Source organism: Equus quagga, chromosome 7 (assembly GCF_021613505.1).
Source record: "Equus quagga isolate Etosha38 chromosome 7, UCLA_HA_Equagga_1.0, whole genome shotgun sequence".
NCBI classification, from domain to species: domain Eukaryota; kingdom Metazoa; phylum Chordata; class Mammalia; order Perissodactyla; family Equidae; genus Equus; species Equus quagga.
This window is the reverse complement of record NC_060273.1, coordinates 66,140,743-66,161,045: the sequence shown is the minus strand read 5'-3', so window position 1 is coordinate 66,161,045 and position 20,303 is coordinate 66,140,743. Positions and strand designations below refer to the sequence as shown.

At 49.4% G+C, this 20,303-nt stretch overlaps 1 protein-coding gene across 6 annotated transcripts in view; it reads left to right on the top strand.

The window, feature by feature from the left end:
* Positions 1 to 20,303, top strand: part of LARP1 (La ribonucleoprotein 1, translational regulator) — an 82,619-nt gene that overhangs the window by 50,687 nt on the left and 11,629 nt on the right. For 2 of the 6 annotated variants that reach the window (XM_046666534.1, XM_046666529.1), the window contains exons 2-11: positions 9,172 to 9,233; positions 9,495 to 9,560; positions 10,486 to 10,660; positions 11,585 to 11,713; positions 11,790 to 11,996; positions 12,096 to 12,258; positions 13,129 to 13,273; positions 16,150 to 16,324; positions 16,449 to 16,618; positions 18,606 to 18,998. In XM_046666534.1, the coding sequence (XP_046522490.1) occupies positions 10,537 to 10,660; positions 11,585 to 11,713; positions 11,790 to 11,996; positions 12,096 to 12,258; positions 13,129 to 13,273; positions 16,150 to 16,324; positions 16,449 to 16,618; positions 18,606 to 18,998 (1,506 nt within the window). In that variant the 5' untranslated portion in view covers positions 9,172 to 9,233; positions 9,495 to 9,560; positions 10,486 to 10,536. Of the gene's footprint in view, positions 1 to 2,145; positions 2,348 to 9,171; positions 9,234 to 9,494; positions 9,561 to 10,485; positions 10,661 to 11,584; positions 11,714 to 11,789; positions 11,997 to 12,095; positions 12,259 to 13,128; positions 13,274 to 16,149; positions 16,325 to 16,448; positions 16,619 to 18,605; positions 18,999 to 20,303 lie in introns of those variants that run through there. The other 4 variants (XM_046666533.1, XM_046666531.1, XM_046666530.1 and 1 more) reach the window with 4 other exon arrangements.

Here is a 20,303-nt window from a genome sequence, read left to right as displayed (position 1 = left end):
GCTCTCGATCACGAGGCGGGACTTTGATGTTCAGTGCCAGCTCCACAACAATTCGCTGGTCACTTTGGGCACAGCCTGGTCCCTCCTGGACATCAGTTTTCCTGTCTGAACATTGGGGTGAGTTCTCAAGTCCCTTTCAACCTCTCCACTTCAATAACAAAGACAATCCAAAGTAATTTCTTAGGGATTCAGAAGCCTCTTGCAGCACAGAATGCCCTAGATTTAGAACCGTAAGGATGAGTTTGCATTACTTGAGGTGCTGGGTGACTACCAGGGACAGGGGAAAGCAGCTTTGAGATGAGCAGGCTCCTGCGTCGGGATAGCGGAGTCAGGCAGGCAGTGGAGCACGGCCTGTGCCTGCAGCTGCCTGGGAGGATTGGCTCCTGGACCCAGGGCCCAGCCACCGGGTGATTGGCCTGTCCATCATGGCCTAGGAAAGCACACCAGGGCCAACAAGCCAAATATGGCCCCAAGAAGGGTTTTAAAAATGTGAATTGATTAACAGTATTTAGAAAGCAGGAAATTTCTCTTTGCTATACACTTTACTTTTATGCTTTTCTTGAAAACTCAGAAGCTCTGGCAGCACTAAGCCTATGTTTGTGGGTGCAGCCTCGGCTGCTCTTGAGTGGGTGCTGCCCCCTTCCTTGGCTGGCGCCTGTGCTCCCCAGCTGGCGTGGTTGCCAGCCAGCCTTGTGATTTATGGTATAGCCTGGGGCCTCTGGGGAGTTCCTGTGCTGTTTTGTCTGCTGCATGCACCCTCTCTGTCCTCTGTTGCCCATAGCTGGCCCCTGGCATTTGGATTGAAGCGCACTGATTAGCATAGATGTAGACTCCAAAGGGGTTGGGACTACCAAACTGCACAGCTGTGCTGTTCGCTCGTAATGCAAAGAGGTAATTAACCTCTCTTCCCAGAAGAAAATGCTCTGGAAGTTTTTTGAGAAGCACCCATACCTATGTAAATTCCTATGTTTAGCAAATATTTACTGTGAATCTGCCATGTACAGGCTGCAGTCCTGGGTTCCAGGGACCAGTGAGCAAGGTGGAAAAGATCCCTACCTTCATGGAGCTCCCAGTAGTTTTCAACATAGGATGTCTTACAGACTGGTACAGCCCAGAGGTGGGGTCAGGCTGTACCTGGGTTTCAGTCCCAGCTCTGCTACCTAGTAGCCAGGTCACCTGGGGCAAGTTATTTAGCCTCTCTGAGCCTCAGTTTTCTCATCTTTAAACTGAGAATCATCATCACCTTACCTACAGTAGTTGTGAACAATAAATGAGCTGCTGCATTTAGGGAGCTGTGGCACCTTGCCAAGGACATGGTAGGTCTTGGTAATTAGTCAGTCTTGTGGGATTGAGATGCACACAAATGCAACCATTTCAGGGGGTGGTGAGTGCTCTGAAGAACCTAGATTGCAGACTGAATTAGAACTTGATCCAGAGTTGCTAGTTGGGCAGTCAGAGAAGGCTTCCTTGAAAAGAGTTTATGCTGAGATCTGTGAATAATGTCACACAGAATATATATTGTGTGACCTTGGGTGAGTCTCTTCACTCAGTTTCCTTTTCTGAACAACTGGAATAATGGTGTCTTCTTGAGGCAATTAAATGAAGTCACACATAGAAAGCAACTTAGATCAGTTTTTGGCACCTTGGCACCTCAGCACCCAGTAAAGGGTGGTTATTATTATTTCTGTTCTGTCTAGAGCCAAATGTGCTCTTCTGAAAGGCCGGGTTAAGGAACTAGCACTTGGAGGCTGGGGGCTTCACTGGTTGCTGATATGTTTCAGCTGTGATGACTATTAATTAGCTTTTGGGTAGGACTTTAGGGACTGGTACCAGCAGTCGGGGTGGCCACAGCCACCCCAGAGTAGCAAGGCCCATGTCTGGGCAGGGAGAATGGAGACATCAGGCTGCCTGGGTCACCACCGGCTAAAGATAGTTCACTGTGGCTGGGCCTGGGCCTGCGCCAGCATGGGCATCATGTGACCAGAGCCCAGTGGCTTCTGCCCCTCCTCTTGGGCTGGCCAGGCTGGGCTGGACTGGGCGGCATCATGTGACCGGAGCCCAGCAGCCCCTGCCCCTCCTCCCAGGTCAAGGGGCGCAGACTGTGCTCCTGGGCTGGCTGCTGGCTGGCGGTTTCCTTTGAGCAGAGCCAGAGCCTCAAGATGGTCTGACTTCTGAAGGTTTCCCTCTCTGCCTGCCCACTCCTCCCCACAAGAGCACCCTTCAGCCCCCTCCTAGGTTTCATCAATAGGTCTGGGGGAAACCAGGGAGGGAGGGGAGGGCTGGGCAGAGAGAGGCCTCTGAGAGGTGGCAGCAGCAGCAGCGGCAGCGGCGAGAACCGGGGAACAAGGTGAGGAGGGTTAACCTGGCATTCTTTTTACTCTGTAGAATGTTCCTGCCTAGGGAGTGTTAGGGGCAGTGGGGATGGGATGAAAGGCCTGTGGTCCCTAAGCTCCTCCTCTATGACTCCACCCTGTCCCCAGGCTGGGTAACAGCTGAGAATACACCAGGCTTTCCAGACTCTTTCCTGCCTGCCTAACCCTCCCCTTAGATGGTGTCAGGTCCGGGCTGCAGATCAGGCAAATGGTAGGTGGCCTTCCCTGTCTGGGGAGGCTGTGGGTGGGGGCAGCCTCCGACCTCTTTGGTGCAGAGGCAGGAGTGGAGGCACTGGGAGGTGGGCGTGGAAGCAATACCTCTTTCCTCACAGGGCTGCCAGGGTGTCAACTTCAGCTAGTCGTGCTTGGTGGCAGTGTCCCTTGCCTGTGTCTGGTAGGAGAGAGGGGGATTGTTAGGTTGCTGGCGTTCAGTACTAGGAGTGTCGCTTGCCCTGCTCTGTGGCCTTAGGTTTCCCTGCAGTGGGTCATGGTTTTCCTCAGCATGTAGAATGATGCCGCTGCAGCCCTGCTGTTCAGGGCCTGCCCTCTTGCACATAGTGAGGAGGTAACCTGGGCCCTCCTCCTGGTGGTTAAGAGCACAGGATTTAGAGTCATACTGCTTGGCTTCAAATGCTGTCCTACTTGCTGGCTGTGATTCTGGCCAATAACCTTTCACCATGTGCCTTGGTTTCCATTTGTAAAAAGAGAGCAGTTAGAGGAACTAATTCCGTGTTAGAACAGCACATGGCACCTAGTAAGTGCTCACTATGTATTACGTGCACTTGTTAGTATCATGACAACCACAGCTTGTTGCTGGCCTCCCCTGCTTTGACGAACAGTCTCGGTGGTTGAAATCTTGTCTTCTCTCCCCTCGTACCTCTAGACCTAATATTGCCACATGTTCAGTGGAGGAATGTGAGGCTTGGGGAGCGTGGTAGGTAGTGTCCCCAAGGTTCCACAACTGATGCAATCTGGACCAGGACCCAGCACTAATTTCAGGTAATCGATTGCCTCTGAATCAAGGCGGGGCTGGGTCATGGCTTCCTCTGGGAGTCAGCAGTGCCTAGGACACTTGTCTCTCCGCCAGAGGAAGGCTCTGGAGGAAGGCTGAGGCTTGAGGCTGTAGTCTCAGGAATTAGCGCTTGGAAAGCAAAGCCTCTCTTCTTCTCTGGTGTGAAATTATAGAGGAGATGGGTGTGTGGACTCGCCATTTTGTTAAACAAACGTCAGCTGTGTTCCAGGCCCTGCGCTAGACGCTGGGAGTACTGCTTTGAAAGCAGCCTGGTTCCTGCCTGCCAGGAGCGGAGAGTCTGGGTGGGGGCAGGTAGATAAGTAACCGGGCAGTTAACATGTGGGGCGCCGTGAGAGCACGCAGCAGGCGCGCTTCACCTGGGGTCTGGGAGGGCTACCTCAGGGAGGTCGACCTAATAGTGGCCAGGCATAGGGCAGCAGATGGGTGAATGTGGACTCAAGTAATGTACCTCCTAACCCAACAAATTACTTTGTTCTTGAAGGTAGAAGTTCTTTGCAATCAGAGTAAACTCAACCTTTTCAGATGCCAATCTCCAGGACATGGTGCCAGCCCCAAAATAAACATTTGGCCTTCCCCGTTCTCCTGGCACTAAGGCCTGAAATCTAGTAGTCATGTCTGGCCACCCACTCTCAGTCCTGCAGGCCTTCTCTCATCTAGGCCAGCCCCATCTCGCCTTTCACCCACTCTGGTCGCTTACTTTCAATTCTAGCTTCTCCCTTCCCCTTACCACTTCTTTTTACCATGACCTGATGAGTTTGACTCACCTATGTGCCTTTTCCCCCTAAAACCCTTCACTAGTTTCCCAGTGGTTGACCAAGTCCCTGCTTAGACTCTTAGATCTGGGTAGCTTGTATTTCAAAAGATCAGCAGCTTTAGGATCTTTCTGGAATAAGACAATATAGAAAATACTTTATCCTTGTATTTGGCTTTCTACTGGGTGCTTATTGGTTTGAGTTGATGGGTCTTGGCCTTTGTAGGCTGAGAGAGACTCCTTGAGGCCGGGCCCTCTTCCTCTTCCATGCTGAGTAAAAAACTGAGTGACTCAATGTTTTAAATTGAAAGGGAACTCCAGGCCTTTCCTCTGCTCTTCCTTCCTCTTTAGCCCGGCACAGGTTTGTGCCAAAGCCTTCCTGGGGCCGGTGGTAAATTACCCCTTCTTTCTTTCCTCTTTCTTGGGGAGACCTGCCTTGGAGGCCAGGCTCGGGGGAAGGGGAGGGAGGCTCATCTGAAGCAGTGAATTGAGCCAGTTGATCCCCAAGAGGTTTTTTTCTCATATGCTCTGCTGCTTTTCATTTGAGAGATTATTGATGGTTTCTTTTTCTCTTTAACCATGAGGATGGGGATTGCTTGGAAATACTAAGCTTCCTTTGTGGATGTGAATTGTAATATTTAGCATTTATTGAGCACTTACCTCGTGCTGGGCACTCTTCCTATGCTCTGTTTATTTGTGTCACTGCGGCCCTGTGAGGTGATTCTGACTTCAGTTTTACAGATGATGAAAACTGAGTTTAGAAGGGCTCTGCAAGGGGCAAGGTATGTAGGGACTCCAGCCCAAGTGCGTCAGGTAACAAAGTCCACGTGCTTAGTGATGGGCTGTTGTGCTTTCCTAGACAGTGCTCAGGTGAAGAAGGGGTGTCACAGACCTGAAAGTTGGGGTGCAGAGAATCTCAGGCGGTTAGACAGTCCAGGTGGTGTGGTCCTCCACTCCACTTGGCAGGGGAGCCGCCCTCTCTGCTCCTGCCACCCTGCTCGTTAATCCCTCTTTGCCCTGCCACCCGGTGGCCCTCATTCCCTGTCATCCGGCGCTGGCTGCAGTGGTTTAGCTCCCCGCTCCCCAGCACTTGCAGTAATCTTAAGTAAACATAGTTTGCCATGCAAATACAGCTTCATGAAAAGGCTCCTGGTGCCCCACCACAACCACCACAACTGCACTTGGAGATTCTAGTGTGCTTCATTCAATACACAAATGCATGTGTGTATTTAGGAAGCCCCTTGACCCCCTGGAATTAGAGTCAGTACTGGCTCCTGGCTGACTGTGGTCCCATGGGACAGAAAGTGGCTTTTCTCCTTTTCCAGATACACATTAGCCCCTATCTTGCTTAGTCCAAGAGGAACACATTCCGAGGGCCTCTGTGTGCCATCCTCGTCCCCTAGCATGCTGGGCCCCAGAGTCCTGTGGGCAGGTAGACTGCAACTCCTTCCTGCCTGGACCCCATGTAGGGCCTGCCTTGCCACACTTCTACTGCCCTCTCTCCCTGAGAACTTCTCTCTGCCATCAGTAACTCTGTTTACGAGGAAACACCAGGGAAGTTCTAAGATTGCACCCGGAAGGTTTTTCAACCCATTCTCCCACCAGTGGATGCATGAGATTTCTGGTGAGCTGGAAGGACCACTGGACAAAGAGAGTTGAGACTTCTAGCTCCCATCCTGGCTCTTCCTTGGGGAAGCCCCTACCCTTTGGGGACCTCAATTCCCTGTCTACAAATGGAGGGGATTGGAACCGTGGTCCTTTTTGCTGCTCTAACATTCTGTAACTTTTTCCTTGGGCAGGTGGAGGGTGGTGAGTTTAGTGTTTACTGAGCTTGGCTTGGGTCATTGGTGGCTGGCACAACTTTCAGAATGCAGAGGTGGGAGGAGGGGGCTTGTCGCCTGATTTGGCTGAAATGGTGCTGGATGTAGGGACTGGCAGCTGCACAAAGGATTGGTTTTCATGGGGAGCCATGTCAGATGCCAGGCCCCATATTTTGTGGAACCGTATCATATGTGCGTGTATGTGTGGTGGTTGCCTGGTGAAGGTGAGAGGCTGGGAGGGGACCCAGAAAGGGATATGTAATTGAAGCCAGAAATCCTAGTCTTCTCGCCTCCTGCAGGGTTAACAGCAGCTCCTCCGAGCCTCCCTGAGTTTCCCTAGGCCCCACAGATCCTAGATTTTAACAGATCAAGAAATTTTGCTTGAAGGCAAAAGTAGTTCTCTCTCCCCAGTGCACTTCTGTCTCTCCAGGGCACTTTGTCCTTCCTTGGGGCAGGGACAGCCTGAGGCCCTCTCTGGGAGCAGAGCAAGAGCAGGGCACTGTGGGTCCTAGGGATGGGGCTTTTTCAGCAAACCTCACACAGGACTAATTGAAGAATATTCCTGTGTATGCACAGACTAGCCACATTCCCTTGGTCAGTTTGGGATTGGGAGTCTGGGGGGGAATCAGTGGGGTGTTTTAGTGGCAGGAGGGCTCTTCTAGTAATTGGAGGCTGAACTTTCAGTACTTTACCGTGTCCCTTTGTGATCTTGGTGAACGAAATGTCAGGCAGGGTGATTGTAGGATCTGACTCTTCCCAATTTTGAGAGAGTTTTTATTAGAAGAAGTAGACAATGGCCTGGAAAACTTTGCCTCACCTTTTTGAGGAAACTTCAAGAACACCTCTCCCTCTGAACCTAATTCCCCTTTCCGACTTCTTGTTAATGAACTTGACGTTGCAGGCTCTTTGGCCTTCTCTTCTCCTGGTAGCACGCAGAGAGTGTTGTTGGGGGCTGGAGGATGGGTCCCTGGAGAAGTGATTATTGGCGTAGCGCAGGTGTAACGGAGGGAGATGATCCTGTAACAGCTGCCTCTGCCGGGGCCCTGTTGGAAGCAGCCTGGTCAGGGATCTAGGTGGTGTTAGGCTTCTCTAGGCCAGCCCAGGATTGCCAAGAAAATTGGGACAAAGTAGCTCCCGTGGCCTAGCAGCTCTATCCTCTTGGGACTGAGATTTTCTAGTTCTCTAGAACTAGTTCTTTAGAAATCTCCAGTTCATCCAGCACTGGGCATGGGGGATGCTATGGGCTGGGTTCCACAGCACCAGCTCTCAGAAGGTATGTGGGGTGTCTTGAGGGGGCAGTGTCTCCTGTAGGGAGTGGAAGCCAAGAATTCAGTGGCCTCATAGTTAGGAGCCAGGCAAGGACTCTTTCTACTCATTAAGAGAACATGGATCTGATCAAGGAGTAGAACATTCCTTTTGAGACCAGCTGGGCAAATTTCTCTACTGAGAGACTGGGGGCAGCTCTTGCTCTGGCATGGTTGGCCAAGAAGGGAGACACAATGATGGGAGAGAAGTGGGTGAGCAGAGCCGCAGCATGTGTCTTTTCCCATGGGGCTCTGGAGGAAGCCTTGGTCTTCAGAACCATATTGGGAAAATAAGTAGGTACAGAAGAGACTAGGCCTATTAGAGCCACTTCCCTAAAAACACACACATTTGTTTTCTTTTTAAAAAGCCCATCTTGGGGCCAGCCCGGTGGCCGAGTGGTTAAGTTCGCACTCCGCTTTGGCCACCCAGGGTTTCACCAGTTCGGATCCAGGGTGCGGACATGGCACTGCTCTTCAGGTCATGTTGAGGCAGCATCCCACATGCCACAACTAGAAGGACTCACAACTAAATAAAATACACAACTATGTACTGGGGGGATTGGGGGAGAAAAAGCAGAAAAAAAAAATTAAAAAGCCCGTGTCTGTCTTTGTTGAAACTACTGGAGAATTCCAAACAAAATCAAATCACTGTAAATATACTACTTAGCTCCCGATAATACTTATATATCCTTTCAGAGTTCCTGCTATGTATATGTACATATGTACATTTTTGACTTGTTTTATAAAAATAGGATTGTAACTTTTCTCATTTATTGTGTTTATCTTTTCACAGCAGTAGAGTTCACTGTCTTTTCAATGGATATAAAAATGGTTAAACTTTATTTAGCCAATTCCCTACAGTTGGACATGTAGGTGGTGTGGATTTTTTGAAGTTATACACAACACTTCGGTGGACATCTTTGTACATAACTCTAAACACTTGTCTCATTTGTATCATTAGGATAAATTCCTAAAGGTGGAACTATTGAGTCAAATGGGGTCTCACTTTTTCTTTGGAAACTTAGAAAGCAGACAAAATCTTTCCTGAGTGGCTGACCCTTCTCTTTTTTTTTTTTTGTTAAAGATTGGCACCTGTGCTAACAACTGTTGCCAATTTTTTTTTTCCTGCTTTATCTCCCCAACCCCTCCCTGTACATAGTTGTGTATCTTAGTTGCAGGTCCTGCTAGTTGTGGGATGTGGGACGCCGCCTCAACGTGGCCTGACAAGCGGTGCCGTGTCCGCGCCCAGGATCTGAACCCTGGGCTGCCACAGCGGAGTGTGCGGACTTAACCACTCGGCCACGGAGCCAGCCCCTGACCCTTCTCTTGACCACAGGTCATTGAGGACAGAGCTGGCCCTGGTGTGGGGGCTAGGAGGAGATCCCTGGACTTCTCGATTGCCCACTTAGGGTCTTTATCTTGCCTTCTGCATGGTCACTAGCCCAGGTCAGCTCACACACAGACTTCTTGAATGTGAGAGCCAGAGGCGATCTTTCAGACCCTTCCTTTGTAGACTCCGCCGTGATTCGGGAGCCCTCACTTACCGAGCTAGTTCTGGCGTGGACTCAGCTTCCATGGGCTTACCCTCTCCAGGCCTCGGGCCTGTTTTATAAGAGAATCTAGAGCTGTGGGAGCCCCCTCCTCAGCGTCGGGTTCCTGGAATTTTGGCTGCCAGTTGTTTGCATGATCTCACTTTCCATGATTTCTTCAGAAGAAGGCTGGTAAAATTGTTACTTGTGTTTGAGCACCTGTCCTTCCCCTCTCCACCGTGCCTTCCTCCTTTGGGGACTGGCAGGTTGCTTGGTGGAGTGGGGGTGGTGACGAGGGTCAGGAGCTGGTGGTGGCTTCTTCCCATGGGCTCTGCATAACCATCTCTCCCTTGTTCCCACAGAACATTCTGCTCCAGCCAAGGTGGTGAGGGCAGCCGTTCCTAAACAGCGCAAAGGCAGCAAGGTAAAGAATAGGAGTGGGCAACCTAAGGGGACTTCCTGGAGGTGGTGATCTCGTTCCTGTACTAGTGAGTGCTTCTTAGCTTTCAGGTAGTTCTGGATTCTCTCTGAATAGCAGGGGAGACCTTTCTGGGCTTCTGGTGTGGATGGTCCTACTAGACAGACTGATTTTGGCCTCTGATCTCTTGGTGAAGCTGTATTTTGGGGAGGAGCTGAATGGCAGAGGCAGGCTCACCCCAGGGCTCTCATAGAATGTGCCTTGCAGGTTGGTGACTTTGGAGATGCAATCAACTGGCCCACACCTGGAGAGATAGCCCACAAGAGTGTGCAGGTGAGTCTGGGGGAGGGATGGGCAGGTTTGACCTCTATCTATAATATGTACATTTGGCTTCTCAAGCTTTCAGAGCTTCAGGTCTTACTGTTTTCAGTTTTTTAAGAGGAATGTTTGGTGTAATGTGAGCAGCATTGAAATAGCGAAGAAGCACCATCATTTGAGCCCTTGCTGTGTGTCAGGGACTGCCAGGTGCTGTCTGTTCGTCACTTCATCTAACCCTCACAGTGTTGGAGATATGTCCTTTAATAATTCCCATTTTACGGATGAGGCCGCTGAGGCTGGGAGAGGTTAATCACTAGCCCTTGATGGCCAAGTGGGGCCAGAAGTCAGGTGTCAGGTGTGTTGTATTATTCCACAGCCTGTGTTCTGCATCACCACACTTGAACTGCCAGTGAGTGAAGCCGGAGAGTGGTCTTTAGGCCAGGTACCCACACCCAGACCACATGTCTTGGGGTGGCTTATATAGCTCTCCTTAGTCCCAGCAGAGGAGGGACTCCTGATCAGTCTTGTTCTTTCCAGAACTTTTGTTCTGGGCTAACAGCCTAGGTTCCTCACTGGCTGAAGCCAGGGGCCGGCATCTCTTCCATCCCACAGACTACCTGGACAACGTGATCCTGTTGGAGAGTGTAAACATTTGGGCCCTGTAGGTCCCAGCCCCTCTGTCCAAGGGGTTGTTTGTGTCACTTAGACTCGAGGAAGCTGGAGAGACAGATTGTCTCCCACCTCCTGCCTGTTTGACCACGCTTCCCAGTGAAAGCATCTCAGGCGTGAAAACAGGACTTTTGCATACATCCAGTCTAACCTGCCGCCGCACACTCCAGCTCCTGCCCTGTCTTTCTAGTGACGGGGAGCTCCCTGCTGTCCCATCCCAAGAGGCGCTCAGACTCAACTCACCTCTCTGTTACTTTACTTTCTGCTGCAGCCACAGTCCCACAAGTCTCAGCCTGCCCGTAAGCTGCCACCCAAAAAGGACATGAAGGAACAGGAGAAAGGAGAGGGGAGCGATAGTAAGGAGAGCCCGAGAACCAAATCGGATGAATCAGGGGAAGAGAAGAATGGGGACGAGGATTGCCAGCGAGGAGGACAGAAGAAGAAAGGTGAGTGTCTTGGAGAAGGCCGCAGGGCAGGACTGTGAAATGTCAGGACTCGAGGGCTGCTGGAGGAATTTCAAGAGCCCCCGAGAAGTCGTTGGGAGTCTGATTGGTGTAGGCTGCTGGGCTGGCAGTCTTCACTTCAGCTGTGCATCCATCAGCTCCTCTTATTTAACAAGCATTTGGTAAGCTCCCTTCTCAGCAGCAGGGCTCTAGCAGTGCACAAGACAGATGAGGCCACACCTCAGAGTATTCTTTGTGTGTCGTGTTGTATTGCTGTCTCGTGTAACATTTTATTTAAAGACAAGAGTTCCCACTGCTCTGACTGAAATGGTTAGGGTGCAGGTTCGGCTGCTCTAATAGAGATCCGGAAGAACTGGTTCAAGCAAGATAGGGGGCTTTTTCTCTCTCCTGATAGCCTAGTGTAAGGAGGCAGGCCTAGAATGGCAAGCCTTTCATTCCTTTCTTCTTGCTGTGGTGTGTTGGCTCTTCTCATCAAAGATGGGTCACTCTTTCCTTCTCATTCCACCTAGCAGGAAGGGAAGAAGGGGAGAATAGCTCCCTTCCTTTTAGGGACTCAGCCTGGAGTTGTCACTCAGCTCTTGTAGCAGAACTTTGGCATGATCTAAAGGGAGCCTAGAAGTGCCGTCTTGATTCCGGGCAGCCATGTGTCTGGCTCTGGAAGGGGGTTCTCTGACCATGGAGAAATCGATATTGGGATTCGACCAGGAGTATCCGTCACACCGAGGTCCATGGCCTCCTTGTTTTAGGGATGAAAATGAGGTCCAGTGTGGAAAGGGAATTTGCCCAAGGTCACCAGATGGTGATTTAGGCCCAAAGCCCTGGATAGGGGAAGAAGGGCAGGGGGTAGGGATGGCTGGGAGGGACCTCTTGTTCAAGCGTTTCTCATGTGTCCACGCTGTCCTCCAGGGAACAAACACAAGTGGGTTCCGTTGCAAATAGACATGAAGCCTGAAGTACCCAGAGAGAAACTGGTGTCACGCCCTGCTCGCCCACCAGAGCCACGACACACATCTGCCATCCGCGGGGAGATCAAAGGTATGCACCACCCACTGTGGAGGGCTTGGGCATAGGGGTCATCTCAGGCCTGACCCGCTGCCCCCTCTCCCCATAGGGTCTGAGCCTCCCACCTACGTGTCCGTGCCTGTGGCCCCCCCCACCCCAGCCTGGCAACCAGAGACCAAACCGGAGCCTGCCTGGCATGACCAGGATGAGACATCGAGTGTGAAGAGTGATGGGGCTGGTGGGGCGCGGGCTTCCTTCCGTGGCCGTGGACGGGGGCGTGGTCGCGGCCGGGGACGCGGCCGGGGTGGCACTCGAAGTACGTGAGGCCCCTTTGGGCTCCGGGATGTCCGAGGGAGTGCGGCAGGGGTGGCGGGCAGGGATCTCCTTTCCCTCATAGCACCCGTTTCCCCCGTAGCCCATTTTGACTACCAGTTTGGCTACCGAAAGTTTGATGGTGCAGAGGGACCTCGCACCCCCAAGTACATGAACAACATCACCTACTACTTTGACAATGTCAGCAGCACTGAGCTTTACAGTGTGGACCAGGAGCTGCTCAAAGACTACATCAAGCGCCAGATGTGAGTGGACAGGAAGCTCCTTCCTGGAGAGGGGCGGGGGCTGGGCAGAGGAGGGCTGGGCGGCCCTTCTGGTGCTGGCAGCAGTCGCTGCCCCTGGTGGAGCTGACAGAGACAACTTTCTCTCATCTAGTAAGCTAATTTTCATAAAAGTAATGCTTGTTGCAGAAGTAATACCGTATTTACCTTAAGAAAATTAGAAATGACCGCTAACACAAAGGAGAGAAAATGTCTTGATTGCACCCCTTCTGTGCTTCTGTTTGTAATGGCAGCGCTGTCAGAATGCCAGCAGACATTTATTGAGTCCTCATTATTGGTGAAGCTCAGTGCGAAGTGTTTTACAGACATTCTGTTATTTAATCCTCCAGTCAACTATTTAATTCCTATGAGCTGAGTCTTATTCTCATTTTGTAGATGAGCAAACAGGCCCAGTAACTTGCCCAGAGTCTCACAGCCAGTAAATGACAAGCACAGATTTGAATCCTTTTCTGTCTGATTGAGAAACCCGAGCTCCTAACCACTCTGATATATTGTCTCAGTCCGGTGGGGGAGCCGTACAAGGAAGTAGATAATTGCAGTAGAGTGTGCTAAGTGTTTTAGGAGCGGAAGAAAGAGTGACCAACAGCATTGGAACTGGGCTTTAAAGGAGGATGAGGAAGCTTGTCAGGCATATGGAGATGGAAGAGCAGAGAGAATGGTTTGACCCAACGTTAGGGAGCCATGAAAGGATAACATTTTCTTCAGCCCTTAAGACTGTGTCCAGTAGGGACGGGGTAGGTCAGACGCTCTGTCAGTTGCTGGGGTGCACAGCAGAACAGGGAAGGCATGTTTGTAAAGGATGCAGCAGTCATACCTCTTCTCCCTTCCACCTAGTGAGTACTACTTCAGCGTGGACAATTTAGAGCGAGACTTCTTCCTGCGACGGAAAATGGATGCTGATGGTTTCCTTCCCATTACTCTTATTGCTTCCTTCCATCGAGTGCAGGCCCTTACCACTGACATTTCACTCATCTTCGCGGTATGTCTCCCTCCCTGGGGCTGGGGTGCAGGGGAAAGGAAGGTCCTTATTATGGAGCTGGAGTTTGGGCCAAGGCAGAAAACCCTGGAAGAGTCTCCATCTGATTACTTACGCTAAAATTCCAAGGCTTGGCCAGCGTCTTCCTCCCCCTCCCCTTTTATGGAAAATTTCAGACATTTACAAAAGTAGACAGAATGGTATAGTGGACCCATCACCCAGCCTCAGCAATTATCAGCTCATGGCCAGTCCTAGTGCATCTATCCTGCCATCTGTTTCCTCTCCCAGATGACTTTGAAGAACGTCTTAGGTAACCTGACATTTCATCCATGCTTCAGTACCTATCTGTAAAAGCTAAAGACCTGTTAAAAAACATGACATTGTCATTGTCACATGTAAAAATATTAGCAGTTCTTTAATGTCACCAAATGTTCAGTCAGTTGCAAACTCACCCCACTTGGCAAAAAAAATTTCTTGTGCTAGTTTCTGAGAGTCAGGCCCCAAACGAGGCCCGTATCGCCTTAGTCTCCCTCTCCCCTCTCTTTCCTTGCAATTTATTACTGGAATAAACTGGGTTGTGTATCTTGTAGAATTTCCCACAGCTCACAGTGGTGGTATTTAACCTATTGTTCTGTACTCCACATTTTTTGTAAATTGGTGATCTAGAGGCCTGATCAGGTTTTGGTCCCCCATCCCGTCCCCCTTTCCCCCCAATGAAGAATACTTTATAGGTAATAATATATTCTCTCAAGTGGCATATAGCATTTCGTTTGATTCTCTCTTGTGGTGTAAACTGCTGTGGATGATTATTGCCTGTTATTTCAGTAGGGATTGCAGATTGGTGATATTCTAATTCTATTATCTGTCTTCGTTTGTTAGCTAGAATACCTCTTTAAGGAGGAACTTGGCCTCATCAACTTTTCATTTACCAAGAGGTATAATTTGTACAGAAAGGGCAGATAAATGCTTAATCTTTTCCTTTGTTAACCATTTTTCAGAATTATGGGTTGATGCCGATTAAACTTCAAAGGTGCCCAGTGAGGTTTAGGGGTTTTTTTGTTTTAGTATCATTATAAACTTATGGATTCAAACATGTTATTTATTTCAATCCATTGCACTTATTCTGAATCAAATTGCCCTATCTTTAGCCAGTGGGACCCTGGTTCATCTTGTACATTTCCTGCCCCAGATCTGGAATTGACCATTTTTTTCAAGGAACTCTAGGTCTTATATTTTGGGGAAATGGTATTTAGATACTACAGTCTGAGTAATAGGAGTGTTTATTGCTACTTGATTAGTCGTTGTTTCTAGAGCTTTTTTTTTTTAAATACATCATGAGATTATACTGATATTTTCTATTGAAATTCAGGACTACAGGGTCCTTATTTAACCCCAGTGATCTTTTATTTGTAACTACTCCTTTTTCCCATGCCTAAAATCCTAATTGCCAATGACATCAACATAATTATTCATTTCCACGGTTTATACACACTATTATCATAATACCTCTACTACTACTAAAAACAGGGTTTTTCCTACTTCGACAGTCAAATGACTGTGTTTTCAAGTTACTTGAAATAATCTTTGTGTGGTTATGTCTTTAACTTGATGTATATTAGTTTCATTTTGCTCTCAAGTTTTAGGGTTTGCTTTCCCCCCCAATTTCTAATTTGTTTTATATTTATGTATGTAAAACATTTACATAGTTTTACTTCCGAAGTCAACATAGTATGTTCAGAGAATTACCATGACTTCAGAATTACTTCCGAAGTCAACATGGTATATTCAGAGAAGTCCAACTTAAAATTCTCTCACTTCCTCCTTTTTCCCTTTCTTCCCCTATAGGTAACCTTTTTTGAATCCTTCCGTTAAAAAGAATAAGCAAATACCTCTACATGTATGTGTATCCTTCCCGTTTCTTAGATAAATGGTGACATAGAACACATGTATTTCTTTACCTGTTTTTTGTTTTCACTTAATATATCTGGAAGTTAGCTGCGTAGTAGTATATAATGGAAAGATAGTCCTCATTCCTGTTGACGGTTGCATATGTATCTTTTCATCTTTTTGCCAGTGTTTCTTTCGTGGAGATTTCTAGAAGCGGGATGACTGAACTGAAGGGCATGGCATATGTTCTTTTGCTGGCTGTTGCTGAGTTCCCTTTCTCAGGGCTGTGTCTCTTGCATTCTCACCATCAGTATATGAGACTGCCTCTTTCCCCTCCTGCACCCAGAGGGTGCTGTCACATGTTGAGATGTTTTCCTCTTCCATTTGGAAGATTTTTAAAAGACAACTCCCCTCTCCACTCTTCACCCTTTTCCTCACAGATAAACACATAGCAGTTTACCTGTGAGTCCTAGAAAACTTTGTATGTTTTACTTAAAAAATCAAACCCCAATGGGACCTTCTACATGCTGACCCCGAGCTACTTGTTTGTGGCTCTTCCCCCTGCCCCCCCGTGCACTTGAAGCCTGACTAATGTTCCATCGAATGGATGTGCTAAGATTTATTTAAATTGCCTGTGTGGTGACAAGTTAGTTAGTTTCTGGTTTTTTTCCTGTTAGAGACACTGTGACTGTGAATGGCTTTTTATCCAGATCTTGTGCATATTGTCACCTGTTTGTGCAAGTATTTCTCTAGGGTAGGTTGCTGGAAGTAGAGTGGCAGGGTCAAAGGACAGGTGTATTTTTCATCTTGGCCCCCTCTTAGAAGTTTAAACATCTCACTTGTCTGCCGCTTGTGGAAGATGGTGAGAGTTTTCTTATACTTCTGCCGGTGCCAGACTCATACTTGAGTTCATGGGGCCCAGTCATCTACCAGCTTCCAAGATCTCAGTCTCAGTCTTTCCTCTGCATCCTCTCCCTCCTCCTCCCCTGCAGGCCCTAAAGGACAGCAAGGTGGTGGAGATGGTTGATGAGAAAGTCCGGAGGAGGGAGGAGCCAGAGAAGTGGCCTCTTCCTGGTCCCCCAATAGTGGATTATTCCCAGACCGATTTCTCCCAGCTTCTCAACTGCCCTGAGTTTGTGCCCCGCCAGCACTACCAGAAGGAGACAGGTAGGTACCCTCTTGGCAAGGGGATGCCTCCCTGTTGCCCTTGACCTCTGGCCAGCAGTCCTCCCCAGGGCTGGCAGCAGGAGGACGACTGGAGGGATGAGGAACTCACCTTTCCACCCTTCAGAGTCGGCGCCTGGCTCTCCCCGTGCAGTCACCCCAGTGCCAACCAAAACAGAGGAGGTCAGCAACCTAAAGACCCTGCCCAAGGGCCTGTCTGCCAGCCTGCCTGACCTGGATTCCGAGAACTGGATTGAAGTAAAGAAGAGGCCTCGGCCCTCCCCGTCACGACCCAAGGTGGGTGAGGCATGTACTCTCGCCCTGAGTTCTAGGGCTCTGGGCTGGAGCAGTTGGAGGGGATGTCGCACAGGCACAGAGCTCTGGGCTCTGAGGGGCTAGTAGGCAAGTCAAGTGGGTTCAGGGTGACTGCAGGAAAGCTCATGGGCCTGTGTCCATTTCTGGGGAGACTGCTGCTCAGGACAGCCCTAGCTGCATGAGTTCCTGAATAGCATTTTTCACAGGAGGAGATCATGTAGCCTTTAGCAGTAGTGTCCCATGTTTCTTGATGCTTCGCTCTTCTTTCTGCCTCATCTTTACCCCTAAGGCTGCATTTTAAGTGCCTTTCCCCTGAATGTATCCTTATTGTCCCCTACATAAGCCCCTCAGGCCCTCTGAAAAGGAAAGGGAGAGCGAACAGGTGCATGGCCTGGATGTAGAGTTAGAGTCTAGACTGGAACACAGGTCTGTCACTGATGGCTGGCGACCCCGCGAGGCTTGTTTAATATCTCAAGGCTTCAGTTTCTCTGTCTTCAGATGAAAGGAAGGAGAGGTTAGACTGCTCTAACCTACTTTACTCTACTTTACTCTAGAAAGAGTAAAGTAATATATGAATAGTACACATTGAGTCCATAGTTAGAGAAGTGCTTCAGTTTCACAGTAAAGTTACTGCCCCTCTTCCAGGAGCAGACTTTTGCTTCATCCTCCTCCTCCCTCACCCTCCCCTCTTGGGTGTGGGGCTTGTGAGGAGGCCTGGGAGATGACGCTGGACTTTGAGTCTGTGGAATTCTCTGCTCCCATTTCCGTTGCACCACTGTGACGGCCTCACTCATCTTCCGCTTCCCTGCCTGTTCATACCTCGACTTGCCCCTCTCTTCTGGCTGAGGTCCTTTGGGAAGTGTCAGAGATCAGGCCATGAAGAGAAAGACAGTAAGTGGCAGCGACCTTATGAGGTCCTGGCCTGCGGACTGAAGGCTTTGGAAACGCAGGAGCCAGGCCTAGCCCCCATTCCAGAATTAGAGTCCTCACTCCCACCTGGCCTATCATGGACCTTAAAAGAGAATAGGTTTGGAGTTTATAAGGGAAGCTCTTTGCCTAGCCCGGAATTGACTTGTGTGTATACACTGTGAGGTAGACAACTGCTTCTCCCCCAAAGTCTCAGATGAATTCAGCCTGCCAACCTTCTGAAATACTTCCTTTTTGCTGGAATCACCCTGTTTCCTCTTGCCTTTAGGACAAGCTGTTCTTTCTACCTAGTACACTCTTTGTACCCGCTCTCATCTGACTGACTTTTCCTCATGCCTTGGTAGTTACTTCTTCCAGGAAGCCTCCCCGACTGTCCCCACTCCCACCCCCTGTTGGTTAAGTGCCCCTCCCTATGTACTCCCACTAATTACATTTACAGTCTTCACCATACCCTATTGCAATTGGCTGGCTGGTTGGTTGACTTTTTCTCCTACTAGACTGTGAGCTCCTCAAGTGCGAGGACCTCGTCTTGTTAATTATTCCGCTTTTAGGTTCTTCATACGGGGCCTAGTACCAGTGGGTACTTGCTCATTCATCAAATAGTTGAACATCTGCTGTTGCTAGGTCCCAATCTAGGTACTGAGGATGTGATGGAGGGCAAGATAGTTGTGGTCCTTGCCTCATAAAGCTTCTGGTTTTTTGGGAGATGTTGGGTAGATGGATAAATGGATGGATCAACCTGTTGAATTTCTGCTGTGTGCCTACTCCCAGGCTAGTTGCTGTGTAGGATATAAAGGTAAATGAGAGCGCAGTTCCTACCTACAGCGAATGTGTCATCTCGTTGTTCTTGAATGACTGTCATGTGAGCTGTGAGTGGAGAAACCTGGAGTCCTATAGGACATCCTTTCCCCATGAAGCTGACTCCAGGTCTGACAGCTGTGACTTGCTGGTGTTATTGGGCCCTCTCTTGGGGAACAGCTACAGAGCCTAATCCAAGGGCCCCATGATGATTCTTTCTCCCCTCGGTGTGTCCCTGTTTTAGAAGTCAGAGGAGCCCAGGTTCCTCCACCCAGCCTCTCTTCCTCAGCAGCTGCCCTCTCAGCAGCTGCTGTCCAAGGATCAGGATGAGCAAGAGGAACTGGATTTCCTGTTTGACGAGGAGATGGAGCAGATGGATGGGCGGAAGAACACCTTCACCGCCTGGTCCGATGAGGACTCCGACTATGAGATTGACGACCGAGATGTCAACAAGATCCTCATTGTCACCCAGACACCACCTTACATGCGCCGGCACCCAGGGGGGGACCGTACAGGCAACCATACCTCACGTGCCAAGATGAGCGCCGAGCTGGCCAAGGTCATTAATGATGGGCTCTTCTACTATGAGCAGGACCTGTGGACTGAGAAGTTTGAGCCTGAATATTCCCAGATAAAGGTGAGGCTCGGGTACAGCAGTGGGAGTGGGGCTTGGGCTGCCTGTAACCTGGGGAAGAGCAAAGCTCAGTCATGGTGTGACCTCAGGGGCAGAGCCTCAGAATCCTTGTGTGTGAAGGAGGTGATAATCGACACCTTGCTGGGCATTGAGAGTGAGAAGAGATGTGTAAACACCTTGTAAACTGTGCGGTGTGAGGGGGGATTATTGTCCCGCCTGAGCATCCATGTTTAATGGCATAACAGTCAGCTAGACACTTTTTGGGGGAATAGAATAAGGATTAGATTGTCATTTTGATTCTTAAATATTTAGGCATATATAAAAGTTTAAAGCCAGCTAGACTGGTATCTAGTGGTTAAGATTTGGGGCTCTCACTGCCGCTGCCCAAGTTCATTTCCCAGTCCGGGACCACACCACCCATCTGTCTGTTGTCATACTGTGGCGGCTGCGTGTTGCTGTGATGCTGATTGCTGTGCCACTGGTATTTCAAATGCCAGCAGGGTCACCCTTCCTAGACAGACTAGGAAGAAGGACCTGGCCACCCACTTTTGAAAAAATTGGCCATGAAAACCCTGTGCATAGCAGTGGAGCATTGTCTGATAACAGCACTGGAAGGTGAGAGGATGGTGCAAAACAGACGGGGCAGGGATCCACTCTGCTATACACAGGGTCACTAGGAGTTGGAATCGACTCAACAGCATTAACTAAACAAAAAAGTTTAAAAGCCTTAATAAGGAGCTTGCTTTGAATGTGGAAGATGGAGAAAAGACAGGTCTTTTAAAAAATCACTGCTGTCTCGGGGCCAGCCCCATGGCCGAGTGGTTAAGGTTCTGCGTGCTCCACATCAGCGGCCCAGGTTCACAGATTCAGATCCCCAGCATGGACCTACTCCACTCATCAGCCGTGCTGTGGAGGCATCCAAGATACAAAAAAATAGAGGAAGATTTGGCAGAGATGTTAGCTCAGGGCTAATCTTCCTCAAGCCAAAAAGGAAAAATAAAAAAAAAAAAGAGGAAGATTGGCAACAGATGTTAGCTTAGGGCAAATCTTCCTCACCAAAAAAAAGAAAAAAACCCTTCTGTCTGGAAAGTCCAAACCTCTGTTGTAGATTTTTCCAGAGAGAATGTATGTGGTGGAGGGTGGACCTGTGTGGAAAGTAGCATTGTGTTTGGTGGAAGTGAGGAGAAAGTTGCATGGCCATTATGTGAGAAGACAGTGGCAGGAAGAGAGTTGGGGGGAGTCTGCTGTGAGTTCCTGGGGAGCTGGCATCCTGGTCTCAGTCTTGCTGCAGAGAGGGCTGGGCAAGTG